The sequence below is a fragment of the Papaver somniferum genome, chromosome 8 (genome assembly GCF_003573695.1).
Source record: "Papaver somniferum cultivar HN1 chromosome 8, ASM357369v1, whole genome shotgun sequence".
Lineage (NCBI taxonomy): Eukaryota > Viridiplantae > Streptophyta > Magnoliopsida > Ranunculales > Papaveraceae > Papaver > Papaver somniferum.
In genome coordinates this window covers 60,798,607-60,814,289 of record NC_039365.1, presented here as the reverse complement: position 1 = coordinate 60,814,289, position 15,683 = coordinate 60,798,607, and the positions used below count along the sequence as shown (strand labels likewise).

Genomic DNA, 15,683 nt, shown 5'->3' with positions numbered 1-15,683 from the left:
CCCTTTCGATGCTGTCCACGTGTCAGCCGTGGTTTTGCGGTCGTTGTAATCGTTCATGCTTTCCTGATTCTCTATAAATATGCAATTTTAGCTTCTTTGAGCTCCAACTTGTCTGCTTATTTCTTTTGTTCTAAATGGCATATGTTCTTCATGGTTACGTACTTTCGCTGGCGCCGATACCCTCGCTGGTTGACCTTCGATATAAGGAGGAGGATCTCGCAAGGCTTTTGTTAGTAAAAGCGGAGATTGAAGCGCTCAAAGCGGAGGAGATTGACAGGGATGCCAAACGAGCCCAATTTTTTGATCAATACGAAACATTCCAGATGGCTGAAAGGGTTCGGGCGAAGGGGCGCGTGTATGTCCAACTCAGACGCACACTATAAGAGACGGCTAAAATCCGTCAAGCTGCAGATCAGCTCTTTGAAGAGTCCATTGTTATGATGGAAAGTATAGATCAATCCATAGCTGACAGTCGTTTGTCTATCTCTGAGAAGGCGTCTCCTCACTTGCACGGGTATACTTTAACCCTTGCAGCGGTTTCCGCGCTTGTTCGCTCCTTTGATATTCCTGGTGAATTGAGGCGTTTTCTCCTTCTGAGAGGGGAGATAGATATGTTATTGGCTTCTCGAGTAGCGCACGTGGACAAGATGCACACGATTTATCATGATTCAGAGGAAATGCTGGCCGTTGCTCGTAAATCAAAGGTTCCTAGCGAGATAAAGGGGCTCGCTGAATCGGCTAATGAAGCCGATTATGCGTTGGCTACTGCTATTGATCAGCGTGAGGAAGCGCTATTAATGGTGCAGTCCATAGATACAGACATTGCTCACTGTCGCGCGTTACTATCAGATGATGAATGAGTGACAGACGACTTGTTGTTGGTTAGATAGATTTTTTTTTTTTGTACTCGGGTGTTCATTCTATGTAATGTAGGTTTAATTAAGGATATGCTTATTCCTATTCCACCCCCCTCTTTTTTTTTGTGTTTTTGTTAGCAAGATATGTGTTAAACGCGCCTACTCCCCCCTTCATTTTGCTCAACAGGGTTTGAGAGGGCGAGATGTATGGTAAACGCGCATACTCCCCCTTCATTTTTCTCAACAGGGATTGGGAGGGCGAGATGTATGTTAAACGCGTCTACTCCCCCCTTTATTTTTCTCAACCGTGATTGGGAGGGCGAGATGTATGTTAAACGCGCCACTCCCCCCTTCATTTTCTCAACAGGGATTTGGAGGGCGAGATGTATGTTAAACGCGCCTACCCCCTTTCATTTTTCTCAACAGGGATTTGGAGGACGAGATGTATGTTAAACGCGCCTATTCCTCCCTCATTTTTCTCAACAAGATTTGGGAGGGCGAGATATATGTTAAACACGCCTACTCCCCCCTTTATTTTTCTCAACAGGGATTGGGAGGGCGGGATGTATGATAAAATCGCCTACTCCTCCCTTCATTTGTTCAGTCAGGGGGTTGGGAGGGAGGGATGTGTGTTAAATTGGTTAGGAGCCATTGGAATTCATGTAATCTTTTGTCAGCTGATCGGGTGCCATTAGCATTCCCGCAGCCTTTTGTCAGTCGATCAGGCGTCATTGGCATTCCTGCAACCTTTAGTAAATTTGTCAGCCGATGGGGCGTCATTGGCACTCCCACGGCCTTTTGTCAGTCGATCGGGCGCCATTGGAATTCCCGCAACCTTTTGTCAGTCGATCAGGCGCTATTAGCATTCGTGCAACCTTTAGTAAATTTGTCAGCCGATCGGGCGCCAGTGGCACTCCCGCAGTCTTTTGTCAGTCGATCGGGCGCCATTAGCGTTCCCGCAACCTTTTGTCAGTCGATCAAGCGCCATTGGCACTCCTGAAACCTTTAGTAAATTTTTCAGCTGATCGGGCGTCATTAACACTCCTGCAGCCTTTTGCTAGTCGTTTCGGGCGCCATTGGCATTCCCGCGATCTTGGTAAATGTTACGAATCGTATACCAAAAGTTGGGTTTTATTCGAAATGATGGTTTTACATTGATTTGTTCATGCATAAAACTTCTTTAGCCATTTACCATTGATCGGTGACTTGATCTTCGTGCCGTTCATGCGTCTGAGCTTGTAATACCCGCTCTCTGCTACCTTTCTTACTCTGAAAGGTCCTTCCCAGTTTGCAGCGAATTTCCCTGCGCTAGCATTACATTGCACATGAGGAGCAATCTTAAGGACCAAATCTTCTACCTCGAATATCCTTTCCTTTACATTCTGATTATAATAGTATGTTGTTCGCTTCCTATATGCCTCAGCAAACCGTTCTGCCCGGGCTCTCCTCTCTTCTATTGTGTCTAAATGGGAAAAGCGACTTACTTCATCCGGAGTCGTATGACTAGCCATTGATACCCTCGCGGATGGAATTGCAATCTCTGTCGTTAATATCGCGTCCTCCCCATAGACCAGAGAATACGGTGACACCCCCGTGGAACTTCGTTTCGAGATTCTGTATGCCCATACCGCGAGCGGGAGCTGCTCATGACACTCTCTGGGATGGTCTTCCACTATCCTTCTCAAGACCCGGATTAGTGTCTTATTGCTCGGCTCGGCTTGCCCATTCCCTTGAGGATAGTAGGGGGTCGACGTGTGAAGCCTCACATTATATTGCTGCAGCAAATCCATCATATCTTTGTTTACGAACGATTTTGCATTATCTTCCCTGATAATCATGGGTGCTCCAAATATGCAGATGATGCACTCTTTGATGAATGTTGCGATGGTCGCCCCGACATAGTCTTTGAGAGGTATCACTTCGACCCATTTCGTGGTATCCTCGATGGCGGTTATTATGTACTTATGGCGTTTCGAGGATATCGGGTTGATATGCCCTATGATGTCTAAAGCCCAACTGTGGAATGGCCATGGCGTTACCACGCTATGCAGAAGGGTGTGGGTGTTCTGATTAGGTCCCAATGTGTTTGGCAGTTGAGGCATTTTCTGACGTGTTCCGCGGTATCACTTTCCATGGTGGCCCAGTAAAACCCGCCTTCATAGAGCTGCAGGAACAAATTCCGCATCCCTTGGTGTTCTGTATTGTGTGACCGAGTAATTACTTCAGCAACCTCCTCGTCTGATAAGCGCCTTAGTACCGCGTTATTGTAGCTTCTGCGGTAGAGGATCCCCTCATGCATGAAGAAACGCGTCGCTTTCTTTTGAATTTTTAGAGACGTTTGCCTGTCGCTGGGTAATTTTCCATTTTGGATGAAGTCGATGTATGGTTGTCTCCAACCCACCCCGTCGACTGTGCAGACCTCTGCGTCTAGTAGTGGGGCTTGGCAATCAGCGCAACTATCTTGGAGGGACGCTGCTTGTGCCGACATGCTGGGCCAGTATACCTCTCTTCTCTGAAGCTTTCTGTAGAGGTGAACCGCTGCGGTTTGCCCACATGTTGTCGCATATAGCTCCTGGAGTATCTTTTACGCTTCTCTCTTACCCACACATCTGGCAAGAGATCCCCCCTGCCACTCGATAGTAAAGCGCTCCTTGGATCAAAACAAATTGTTTCAGAGTTTGGGTAGGTATTACACGATCCTCCTCTGTTTTGGTCAAGTCCTCAATGTAAGTCCGCCTCCAATCGTTTGCTTCTTCAAAGGCCATGTCTTTTTTTCCAGGTGTTGGGAAACTCCTTCCTTCTGACTGTTACTGTACCCTCTTCCTTATCGTTTAGCTGTATCTTTCTAGCTAAATTTGCCAGGGCATCTGCGTGTTTGTTCTTGCCTCTACCTCTATGATCTAGGTTTGACCCTGTTTGACTTATCAGGTTTTGAGCCTCCGCTCGATATGGGGCTAAGTGTGGTTCTTTGACGTGGAAGTCCCCGTTGACTTGATTGGTCACCAACATCGAGTCTCCCTTTATCTCGACGCTTCCTAGACCAAGCTCCTTTTCCATCCTGAGCCCCAGGATCAAAGCTTCATATTCGGCGACATTATTAGTGCAAGGGAAATCCAACTTGAACGAATATGATAACAATTCTCCTTGCGGTGCTTCGAACACTACTCCCGCTCCTTCAACGGTATCATATGACGACCCGTCGAAAAACATGGTCCAAGGCTTGTTGAAATCGGCGGCAGCTACCTCTCCCGGCACCCGGTCATAAATTTCGTCATCTCCTTCCCCAGGGAACATGGCCATTATATCATCGATCTCTTGTCCTCGCACTCCTTTAGGTCGCTGATAATCGAGGTCGAACTCTGATAATTGTAACAGCCATAGGGCCATTCTCCCAGTCAGGACAGGCTTAGAGGCGAGATACGCTATGAGGTTTGCCACGGCTACCATGATCGTCTTATGTGTCAGAAGATACGACCTTAGTTTCTGTGTTGCGTAGATGAGGGATAGGCACGCTTTTTCTACTCGTGGGTATCCCAGTTCCACGTCTCTTAAAACCCGACTCACGTAGAAGATGGGTGATAATTCGTTTCCTCCCATATCTTGTGCCAGGACTGCCCCTGTGGCTGAGCTCGTGAACGTCGTGTATAAGTAAAGAGGCACACCTTTCATTGGTGGTTTGAGAACTTGTGGGCTAACGAGGCATTTCTTTAATTTTTCAAATGCGACTTGTTGAGTCTCTTCCCATTTGAAGATAGTCCCTTTCCTTAGTAGAGGAAAGAATGCCGACATTATCTGAGCCAAACCAGGCACGAAGCGCCGTATATAAGATATACATCCTATAAATGCCTGGAGCTCTTTGGTATCAGTTGGTGGTACCATAGTCATAATCACCTCGACCTTACTTGGATCCACTTGAATCCCTTCATTGGTTACAACAAATCCCAAGAACTTTCCATATGTAACTCCAAAGGCGCACTTGAGCGGGTTCATCTTGAGTTGGTACTTCCAACATATTTCGAAGACCGTGTTTAGGTGAGATTCATGGCTCTGAGTCTCTGAAGTCTTAACCACGATGTCATCTACATATACCTCTACCGTATGATGCAGTAGATCGTGGAATATGGATATCATGGCACGCCGGTACGTGGCACCGGCGTTCTTTAGCCCAAAGGGCATCGCAACATAGTAGAAATTCCCATATGGAGTTTGGAAAGCAGTCTTCTTTGCATCTTCCTTGGCCATCTTTACTTGGTTATATCCATTAAACCCATCCATGAAAGAGAAGCGTGTCTTGCATCCAGTCGTGTCCAGCGTTAAATCAATGTTGGGTAGTGGGAAATCATCTTTGGTACATGCCCGATTGAGATACCTATAGTCTACACAACATCGGATCTTTCCATTCTTCTTCACCACTGGGACAATATTGGCTAACCAGGTCGGGTGCTGGATAGGTTTGATGAATTTGGCTTTCAACAAACGTTCCACTTCTTCCTTTATTGAGAGAGCGGTCGACCTCGGGAATTCTCTACTTCTTTGTTTTATCGGTTGGAATTCAGGAGACACTCCAAGGTTATGAGCTACGAGGCTGCTGTCTAGACCCGGCATTTCATCATAATCGTAAACGAAAACATCTCTGTATTCTCTGAGAAAGGTGATCAGAGCTTCCCTTTCTTTCGCGTCCAAACTTTTACTAATCATGATCGGTCGCTTATCATTTTTTGTTCCGATGTTAACCTCTTCTACGTCATCCATGGTGAGGTCTTTAGGAGCCCGTTTTTTTATAGACTATGTACTCGCATTAAATAGTTCCTGTAATTCTTCATCATCAATTTTATTATATGGTAGCTCGTTTAGGTTTTGATCGTCTGAGGGGGCCTCTACGTCGGATGTTTCAAAGTTTTGCGTACTCGTAGACGCTCCCTCGGTTAATTGCTATAAGCGGTACAGTGCTTCCCACCTGGTCTTGAGAAACGCTGGAACCTAGGTTGGTCTTCATGTTTTCGTTTTTTTTCCTCTGGGAACGTCATCTTGGACGGGATGAAGACTGACTTTGTTGGATCCGTCTTCTCTTACTCGCTCCATTTTGGTAGCGGGGTAAGTTTCACCTCGGGGATTTCATTCGCCTCCTTAGACAAATCATAAAAAAACCGCATCTGCCATGTAAGCTTCTTCCGGGTCAAAGGGGTGGCTCGTGGCTGGTATCCGAAATTGCCTTCCTCCTATGTTACTCTTGACACACTGATGGTACGTTGACGCTACCACTTTATGGTTGAGTAACCACCCTCGTCCTAGCAGTACATGGAACGTCGTGTCGTCTTCTAGTACATAGAAAGAGGTAAGTCCACGAATTGGACCAATCTTCATAACCAAATGGACGATCCCGATTGCCGTATGAGTATGTCCTCGAAATCCTTTCACCTTCGTGGTTCCATTTTAATTGCCGACCTTTGTACCTCGAGGAAGTCTAGTATATGCATAGAGATTAGATTTAAAGATGCGTCGCCGTCTACGAAGGCCCTCTTCAAAGGAACCTTATTGATATACACAGTAAGGTATAAGGGTCTAAGGTGCTCTTCCGGATAGAAAATATCCTCGTTTGTGAATACGATAGCTTCTTTGGGAAGGGAATCGTATGGCCTTCCTGCCGCAATTGACGCGATAGCTTTGGCCGCTTCCCTGCTCTGATCCTCGCTAAAACCCAGTGATTCAAAAAAATGCTGAGCCAACACTGTACCCGCGAACTTGCTAGCGACACCATCTGTATTCGTAAATGCCCGGCCTTCTATAGTAACCTCGCATGCTTCTTCATCCTTCTCTTCCCATGGTTTCCATTCATCTCCGCTGGGATCATGAGAAAGCATCATTACATGATTTTGGATTGCTTTTCCTCCCTCTGGATCTCCCATTTCAATTTCGCCCGCTTCCAGTTTCTTCTGAAACATTCTTCTTAGGTTATAGCAGTCGACCGTGGGGTGTTGTACTCTGCGATGGAAGTGACAGTACCTGGCGTCACTCTTATGGGTATCGGTGGGATCCACCCTTGTTGGAGGCAACTAAATTTCTTTATTCTCCACCCACTGCTCTAAGAGCCCGACGATCTGCTCTTTATCACAGGGCAATGGGGGAGGAAGCGGTCGATCTCTATATGACTGATTTGTTTGTACTCCCCAGCCTTCTTGGTTGTTGTTTGCGCGGGTGTTCCTTGGTGTTGTTGAGACGGTGTTGACCGTATTGCGCCAAACATAATCCGAGTTGCTTTCTTCGACACAATCGGCGATTCTTGTTGCCGCTTCTTCCAGCTCGACGAAGGTTGGGAATCGGAAGTTCACCAGGCTTTTCTTGAAACATGGTATCATTCCGCGTACGCAGATCTCCACTAGAGCATCTTCTTTAACGTCCTCATGGAAATCTAGCGCAAAATGACGAAACCGGGCGATATACTTCCCTATGTCTTCCTCTAACTGTTGGTTGCACTTACTCAAGTCGATGGTCGTGACTTTCCTTTTTGTCGAATAGAATTTTCTGAGAAAGTGTTTGGACAGGTCCGTCCATGATTTGATGCTTCCGGGCTTTAGATTTTCGTACCACGAGAAGGCCGTATCAGTCAACGACTTAGGGAACTCCCTTAGGCACAACTTCCCATCAGAGGCTCGATCGTTCATAGAAGCGACGAATCTGCTAAGATGTTCTCGCGCATTCCCTTGTTCGTCATACACTTTGAACTTTGGTGAAGTATAATCCTATGGATATTGATATTCCACGATCTCGGGGGTGTATGGTCTTGCCATGAAATCGTAATTGTTCTGTTTTACCACTTTGTAGTTTGTCTCGGAAAATTTGGCCATCGCCTCCTGTGTTATCATTCCGTGATCTTCTTCTTTATCCTTGGCGCTTTCCAAGGCCTCTTTGGCGCATTGCTCGTTGCTAGCTTCTCTCAGCAATCTTCTCAACTCTTTTTCCCTGTGGATGTGTTCCTCCAACTCTTTCTGCATTTCCTTTAAAGTGGGATGCGTGAGTGACGTGCTTCAGCCCTCTAGTTGTTTATCCCTTTCCTGCGTCGCTTCAGGTCTTCTCGCTTGTAAGATTGGGTCCGTTACTATCCCTATCCGCTCCCCTTCTAGATTAGGGGGCGAATTATTCAACTGACCGTTAGTCGCGTTTGGGGTAGTACCACTCGGCTGCATCATGATAGACTAGGCACGAGCCTCCGGGTGTGGTCGACAAATGTTAATACCGAAATTCTCGTTGGGTTCTACCAGCCCAATTGTACCAAGATGACCTCACTTTTTTTAGAATAGTATGAGAGAGAGTTGTCCTTCCATTATACCTTGTCATTTCTTATGTAGACCTTCCAAAATCCCCTTCTTTTTATGACATCTTGCGTTGCCATGTGTCCTAAACCTCCTTAATTACTATTAATGTCATCCCTTCTCTAGTATATCCTCCTTCTTCCTTGTTAATTCCTTCATTGTCCTTTCCAACTCATGGGTACTTCTTTGGTGGATTTGGACCTTAGTCCCAAGTCCTCATGTTCTATGTGTAGCTTTTTCCTTCTTTGGGACGCCCTAACCTGATTAAGGGGAACTATTTTTCATGTATCAACAACAGTAACAGACGATACAAAAGGTCCACGGTTAATTATACCACATATGCATTATGCCCATTCCGCTATAAAAACCCATCCATCATACAAGTATATAACAAGAAATAATTTTGGTGAAAATCATAACATAAAAATGTTTCATGTACCGGAATTTATCTTTATATTTTTTTCTTTCTTATGACATGTCGATAAAGATACTGGTCCATAACCGTTCAACTAAGGACCCCATGGACTGGTCCATAATTGTTCAGCTAAGAGCAACTGCAATGATGCGATCAAAACCATAGACCAAAGACCAAAAAAAAACGACCAAATTTAAGTTTAGTCCGTGGTGTTACACTAGGGTGGAAGAGTAAATTTGGTCATTTGGGAAAAAGTATACACCAGGATCACATTATATGCCCGCCCCATCACCAGGATCACATTATATGACCGCCCCATCACAGGATCACATTATATGCACGCCCCATCAACCATCAGGCGAACTTTATATGTACGCCTCACTGAGGATCACATTATATGCCCGACCCATCACCAAGATCACATTATATGCACGCCTCATCAACATGATCACATTATATACCCGCCCGGTGACAAATGAACATTATACGTTCGCTCGACTATATACAGTTTTGGTCTTGGTCCCAGACCAAATATAGTCTGGAATTTGGTTTTGGTCCGGTTTTCAATCTTTACTCCTTCCCGCTGTGTCTCATCTCTGGACCATATTTATAGGTTTGATCGTCCACTATGGTTGCTCTAAAGACCCCATGGACTCGATGAATCTATTATTTTCAAATAAAAGGTTTAGATTGGGGTAGTAGATCCTCTGTACCTCAAATTCCACTGTTCCTCTGTCCTTGCCTATCATTAGGTGACATGTGTCTAGCACTCTACTGACGTAAACTTTCCGTCAACTCAAGTATTGAATTCGAATAGATAAAGAAAATAACTTTTTTTTTGTTGTAATCTCCATTAAAGGTATTAAATGCTTAAAAAAAATAATTAAACGTATTGAATAAAAAAGGAAAAGAAAAATTATGTTGTAAACTCCATTACAAAATGTCCGTTTAAACCTGTAAACGCATCTTTAAATTTGGTTATCAGTTGATGGTTGAAGAACTAAGCAAATATAACCCTAGGTTACCCAATTTTTATACCAAAACCCAAGCTAAACACATGGAAGAATAATGATTCATCATAAATACCTAGTTGTTGATTTTGCAGTTATATTATCTGTGATATAAAGGTCTTACTAAAATCAAAGATCACACGAATTACAGATCTTGCAGAGAAAGACCAAAACATCGCTAGATTCTTTTAGTAATTTTTTTTTAATAGAAATTAATCCGGAAAGTATAGAATATTATATTATTGGATAACGATTGTTACATGAAACTAGTTATAAGCCTACCAAGCTAAGCTCCAACGATGCACTACTACAATAATTTAACAGGTTGTCGTGCTAGTCTCCCATCAAGCCTCATGAGAAACCTAGTTAAGGGAACCGTGAGATTATGTCGTAAGGGGGCAAGCTAACTCTACCTTCCATGTCAAAATTCTGTAATATTGCGCCATCAGGAACTCTAACCTGGAACTTTCTGGAACGCATCAACTTGTAAGGAACGGGATGACCAGCTGAGTATAGAAATTAATCAAAATATCTCTGTAAACCATTAAATACGTGGCGTCCCTTGATAGGTAGGGACAGAGTGACGTGCAGTCACCGTGTACAGAGAATCTGCGCCCTTAGATTGGCTCCCATCATGGGAAAGAAAGTGGGGTAGATGGTTAGGGCATGCAGCAGCTCCGGACACAAAACTCTGCTCGTAATTTCTAGTTAATCAAGAAGTGTGGAAAATTTTTACCTTCATTTTGACCCAACGTTTACTATTAGGGCTGTTCATGGTCAGTTTTGGTTCGGTTTCTAGCCAAACCAAAAGCGAAACCAATACTATTGGTTTCTAAAAATCTAAACCAAACCAATCCATTAACCATTGGTTTGGTTTCCAAATGGTTCCAGTTGGTTTCGGTTTGTCCCAGTGGTTTTTGGTTAACCAATAATTATGTCAAACCAAAAAAAAAAAAAAAATTTACAGATAAAAAAATCGTAGTTGCCGATAGTATTGGTTTACACAAATTTACAGACAAAAAAAATACAAAAAATATCAAGAATAGTTAAAGCTTGCTCTAATTCTAGAGATCAAAAGAAGATATATAATATATCTTAATTTAGTTATTGACAAATAAAAAAGAAGGAAGACGGGAAGAAAAAAGTCGAGTAGCAGCGGCTGTAGTTGGGGGTGGAGAAGGGAGGCGACTGAGAGAAGGAGAAAGAGAAAGAAGGAGAGTATCATAATGAAATATTAGATTTAGGGTTTCTATTTATCCTCTAAATCAATGGGTAGAATCTACTACTTGTAAATTAACGGTAGAAACTAAGTTTAAAAATTAATCGGTTTTCTAATGGTTTTTGGTTCGATTTTAGAGGTCAAACCAAAACCAACACTATCGGTTTTCCACTTTCTACACCGTAACCAATCCATTAGTAAATGGTTCGGTTCGGTTTGGTTTCTTCCTAATTGGTCTGGTTTAGTCCGGTTCCAGCGAAAAACCGAAACCATGTTCAGCCCCAGTTACTATTAGTCTTGCAAAAATCTCCGCTATCATATGTGCACAACCTAATTTCTCCTGCATTTGTTTTTTTGCTCCAGTCTTCCGAAATTACCATACTAATTTTTACCAACCCCCACAAAAACAAATCTCTAAAGTTCCTCTCTGCATTATTTCTTTCCTCCTTTTTCGCAGAACCTTCTCTCCTCTAAAACCAGAGAAACCCATTTCTTGTTCCATGGAAACTTTAGAAGAAAGAAGATTATTTAGGTAAAGACATGAACACAAACCTCAAAATCGAAAGATCTCCAAGAAAACCCATCTCTTCAGGATCAAAATAAACCCACAACCGAGTCATGAGACCGATTCAACCCCCACCACCATTACAATCAGCATCCTCATCCCCATTACCATGCGGTACCAACAGAACCGATTCAAATCGAAATCGTCGTCGTCCTGGTTTAACAATCCCTTTACCGAAACGTGATACGTCTAGTGCTCTTCCTTTACCTCTCCCCCTTCCTCTACCTCTCCCTCCTTCAACATCATCATCATCATCATCATCAACAACAATCGTTTCACCACAACCAACTCAGTTAACTCAACTGAGTTTCTCGGAACTCGATAAAGAAAGAAGAATCGGTAGTGGAAGCGGTGGTACAGTTTATAAAGTAAAACATAAACCGACAGGGAAGTTCTTTGCTTTGAAAGTGATCTATGGTAATCATGATGAAGCAGTAAGAAAACAGATCTGTAGAGAAATCGAAATCTTAAGACAAGTTAATAACCCTAGCGTTGTTAATTGTCATGGTATGTTTGATAACAATGGTGAAATTCAAGTCTTATTAGAATACATGGATGGTGGTTCTTTAGAAGGTATTCATATCTCTAATGAAAGGAATTTAGCTCATTTATCGCATCAGATTTTATTGGGTTTATCCTATTTACATCGTCATAAAATCGTTCACCGCGATATTAAGCCTTCCAATCTGTTGATTAACGCCCGAAAGGAAGTGAAAATTGCTGATTTTGGTGTTAGTAGAATCTTAGCACAAACAATGGATCCATGTAATTCAGCTGTAGGTACTATTGCTTATATGAGTCCTGAAAGAATCAATACAGATCTAAATGAAGGTGTTTATGATGGATATGCTGGTGATATATGGAGTTTAGGGGTTTCTATATTGGAATTTTATCTGGGCAAGTTTCCCTTTAATGTTAGTAGACAAGGTGACTGGGCTAGTTTGATGTGTGCTATTTGTATAGCACCACCACCTGAAGCACCACCAACTGCATCTAGAGAATTTAGATCGTTTTTATCAGCTTGTTTGCAACGAGAACCATCTAAAAGATGGACTGCTGAGAAATTACTACTTCATCCATTTATAACTCAGAATAGGGTGATCAACATCCCAAATCAGAAGTCCCCAAATCACGATCATCAAGTCCATCTACTTCAACAGCAATTACAACACCATCAGTTACTTCAACAACAACAACATCCACATCCACAACAGCAAAACCCACAACAGCAGCAGCAATTTCTTCCTCCTCCTCAACATTTAGGTTGATTTTAATCTGAGACTTTGTTATGGAGATGATTTAAGAAAATGGGTATGTATCAAATCAAATCTCTTTTCAATTTCTCTGATTATTATTATTATGGTGGTTCTAGTAATGAGATTAGATTTTTTTTTTTTTTTTTTTAACTTCTTTATTTTAATTGTCATGTACTTTTTATTTGTTGGTGTTGTTGTTAGAGTGGCTAAAATTAAAAATGAAGCTACTTTATGTACCCCCAGATTAAGCTTTTGTAATCCTTGTATTGCAACAAAAAATTTCATATGATCATGTTGATGATGAAAAATGAAGTATCAATAGAAATGGCAACCTGCAACTTTTTTTTTATGTTTCACTCTTTTTATTGCCTGTTCTTTGATGTATGAAAGATTAATGATTTCTTTCTTCTTTCTTTTGGTTGGCAAATTTGGAAACTATATCATTTGATGAACATGATGATGAAAATGAAGTACTCAATTTTTGTTTGGAAACTTGCTACTTATTGTATATTACATTCTTTTCATGAATCCATTTTTAGATGTTTGAAAGGTAAATGACATCTTAGATTCTATAAGCATTTTTAGAAATGAGATTAAATTTTAGAATGTTGATATTTGTGTTCATTAAGAGTGAAGAAGTGGTTATCTTTATGATGTCTGTTTCTCGTTTTTGAAACAAAATCTACTTACTTGGGTAATGACTTGTTTGATATTGGAAATCTGGATAAATTCTTTTTTTGGGGCGACAATTTCTAAATTTTGTTGATTTTTCAAGGTAAAGATCATCTTAAATTTTCTGCAGCTGTTTTTGGTTTTGATGGGGTCATAGGGAAAGATTGGAGATGATGATGCTTACATAGTACTAGTTCTGTACCAACTGCAAACTGAGTCTTTCATCATAGCTCTCATCCCCCCTTCTTTTCTTTATACCAAAATTACCCGAAAATTACCAATTGGAGTTGAAGAATCTAGTCAGTCATTTTCTTTTAGGTGTTTTGCCAGCATGGACTAAACATAGCTAGATAGCATCAATGGTGTAAAATTGGTAATGTCTCTATGTTACTTTTTAGTTTTTTACTATTGACAATCTGGGATTGTTTGCCAGGAATTATGTTTTTCATTGCGTTGGTTCTGGAGTGGGTACCTGATGCTTTAGAAAATTAGGTAATAATTATAAGAAAATAGGTGTACATTTGTCCCATAGTTTGATCAATTGTCATTTGATTGCTGCTTTTTAGCAAGTATACAGAACAAAGTGATAGTCTAGACTCTAGATCACTAGAGGTCGCAACTCCGATCAAATATCCAACATGACCGTCATGATTGCCATTTTAATTAGGATAATTATGATTGAAATCATTGTCTTTATTGAAACACTATATGAACAATCTTCTACCGGCATTGTGTGGTGAGGCAACAGCAGAGGAGCAATATTCCAATGGGAATTGTGGGCATATTGGTGTCATAGCATGCATCAACTTGACCTTATGATTTGGAAAGAGGATTAATGCTGTCACTCAACTGATTTCTCATTAAATCAGTCACCTCATGTTGAATTTTTATGGTATAAAGTGTAGGGACAAACATTGGTTGAAATTTATGCTCTGAAATCTGAGTAGATGTATACAAAGCTCTAAAATGATAATTAAGTGAAAGTGTCATTATGTCTCAGCCTGGGTTAGTGGCTTAGTGCCGAGAGCTATGAAATCTGAATTCATTAGAGCAAATTCTATGGGTAGGGTCACTTTTTCATTTGAGCAATTTGAGCTATGAAATTTGAAAGAGTGCACCATCAATTTGAGCAAATTAGTCTGACTAAATTGGGGCCTATGTCATTTAATTGGGGCCTATAACTACAAGATAAAATAGGGTCATTGGGAGAAAATTCATAGAAACCCCTTATCCAATATTTATATTAATGCCCAATATATCCTTATTAAATTAGTGCTAATTCGGATTATTAAATAATGTTTAATCAAGTTAATCTTGAAATTAATTTTCATTAATCGATAATCAAAACTTGTAAAAAAAATTAATTTTTACTCGATCCAGAATCGGTTTATGTTAGTGCATTTGTAAACCGATTCTGGGTTGAGTTTTATGCTTAGGAATATGTAAACCCAGAATCGGGGTTTGATGAATACCCAGATAAACCGATTCCAAAAATCGGGCTTTTGTAATGCACATGTAAACCGATTATTCCTTACTTTCAGAAACAAAATATTCATTACATAGTTTAGGAAATTAGCCCACTACATATATATAGGACTCAGTATGAGAATTCTAGAATTTGACACATCAAATGCTCATCAATGAACCTCCGAGCACGGTGGTACAACGTCGTATATTCTTCGTGGTGAATGAAATTTTTTCCCCATTACGAATTCTCCATAGCCCGTTGAAACGTTTCAGCTGAAAATGAATGAATTCTTATATATGTTAGTATGTGAACTAGTGTAGTTGACATGGGTATAAAAATGATAGCATTACTCCCTTTTTCCCTAAGAGGAGCTCGTGGATGATAGTGGTACACCATATTTTTAACAATTATGTACTCTCGCATTGCGCCTTTTATGTAGTTGAATCGAAAAGCCAAGTCTCTCCATTTTCGGTTATTGGGGTTCGCGGTACGCCCGTAAAAGAACTCTTTAACTCTCTTCCAAAACATTGAATAGATTTCATTCGGACGTTCGCAGAACGTATTAGCAAAGGATTTTACCAGACACAAATCTTCAAACGGTTCCCATTCCATTTTCTATGCTGTGTGTGATGTGGGAGTGGCTCAAAGAGGTTGTCCTTATATAGATGAAGTCTCAACGGCTATTTTTTTTTAATTCAATTCAAACAATCAGATTTTATATATTATCAAATAGACCGATTTTGTCCTTACAAAATCATATAAATTTGCCTCTAACAAATCGGGATTTTGTAAAGCACATGTAAACCGATTGTAAAAGTTACAGAACTTTTCTTCAAGAAAATCGGATTACATATTTGTACATGAAACTCGATTCTAAAGCTGAACATTTTGGAAACTGTCAGAATCGGATT

General features: G+C 41.2%; 2 protein-coding genes across 2 annotated transcripts; one reads left to right on the top strand and one right to left on the bottom strand.

The window, feature by feature from the left end:
• Positions 1 to 2,020: 2,020 nt before the first annotated feature.
• On the bottom strand, positions 2,021 to 3,345 carry LOC113305601 (protein NYNRIN-like). The gene is made up of 2 exons (XM_026554619.1): positions 3,008 to 3,345; positions 2,021 to 2,873 (listed from the first exon to the last, which is right to left on the bottom strand). The coding sequence occupies exons 1-2, from the start codon at positions 3,343 to 3,345 to the stop codon at positions 2,021 to 2,023; spliced, it is 1,191 nt and encodes a 396-aa protein (XP_026410404.1).
• A 7,870-nt stretch (positions 3,346 to 11,215) lies between these two features.
• LOC113301319 (mitogen-activated protein kinase kinase 5-like) lies at positions 11,216 to 12,988 on the top strand. Its single transcript, XM_026550087.1, has one exon. It carries the CDS (start codon positions 11,430 to 11,432, stop codon positions 12,642 to 12,644), a length of 1,215 nt encoding a protein of 404 aa, XP_026405872.1. The 5' UTR covers positions 11,216 to 11,429; the 3' UTR covers positions 12,645 to 12,988.
• Positions 12,989 to 15,683: the final 2,695 nt, after the last annotated feature.

What these genes read in the sequence shown, in the direction of transcription:
- LOC113305601 (XM_026554619.1), bottom strand. Translation starts at nt 3,345, where the DNA reads ATGTCGGCACAAGCAGCGTCCCTCCAAGATAGTTGCGCTGATTGCCAA. An exon ending in CTGCAGCTCTATGAAGGCGG is followed by an intron (nt 2,874 to 3,007) that starts GTTTTACTGGGC and finishes GCCATTCCACAG; the next exon opens with TTGGGCTTTAGACATCATAG.
- LOC113301319 (XM_026550087.1), top strand. Translation starts at nt 11,430, where the DNA reads ATGAGACCGATTCAACCCCCACCACCATTACAATCAGCATCCTCATCC.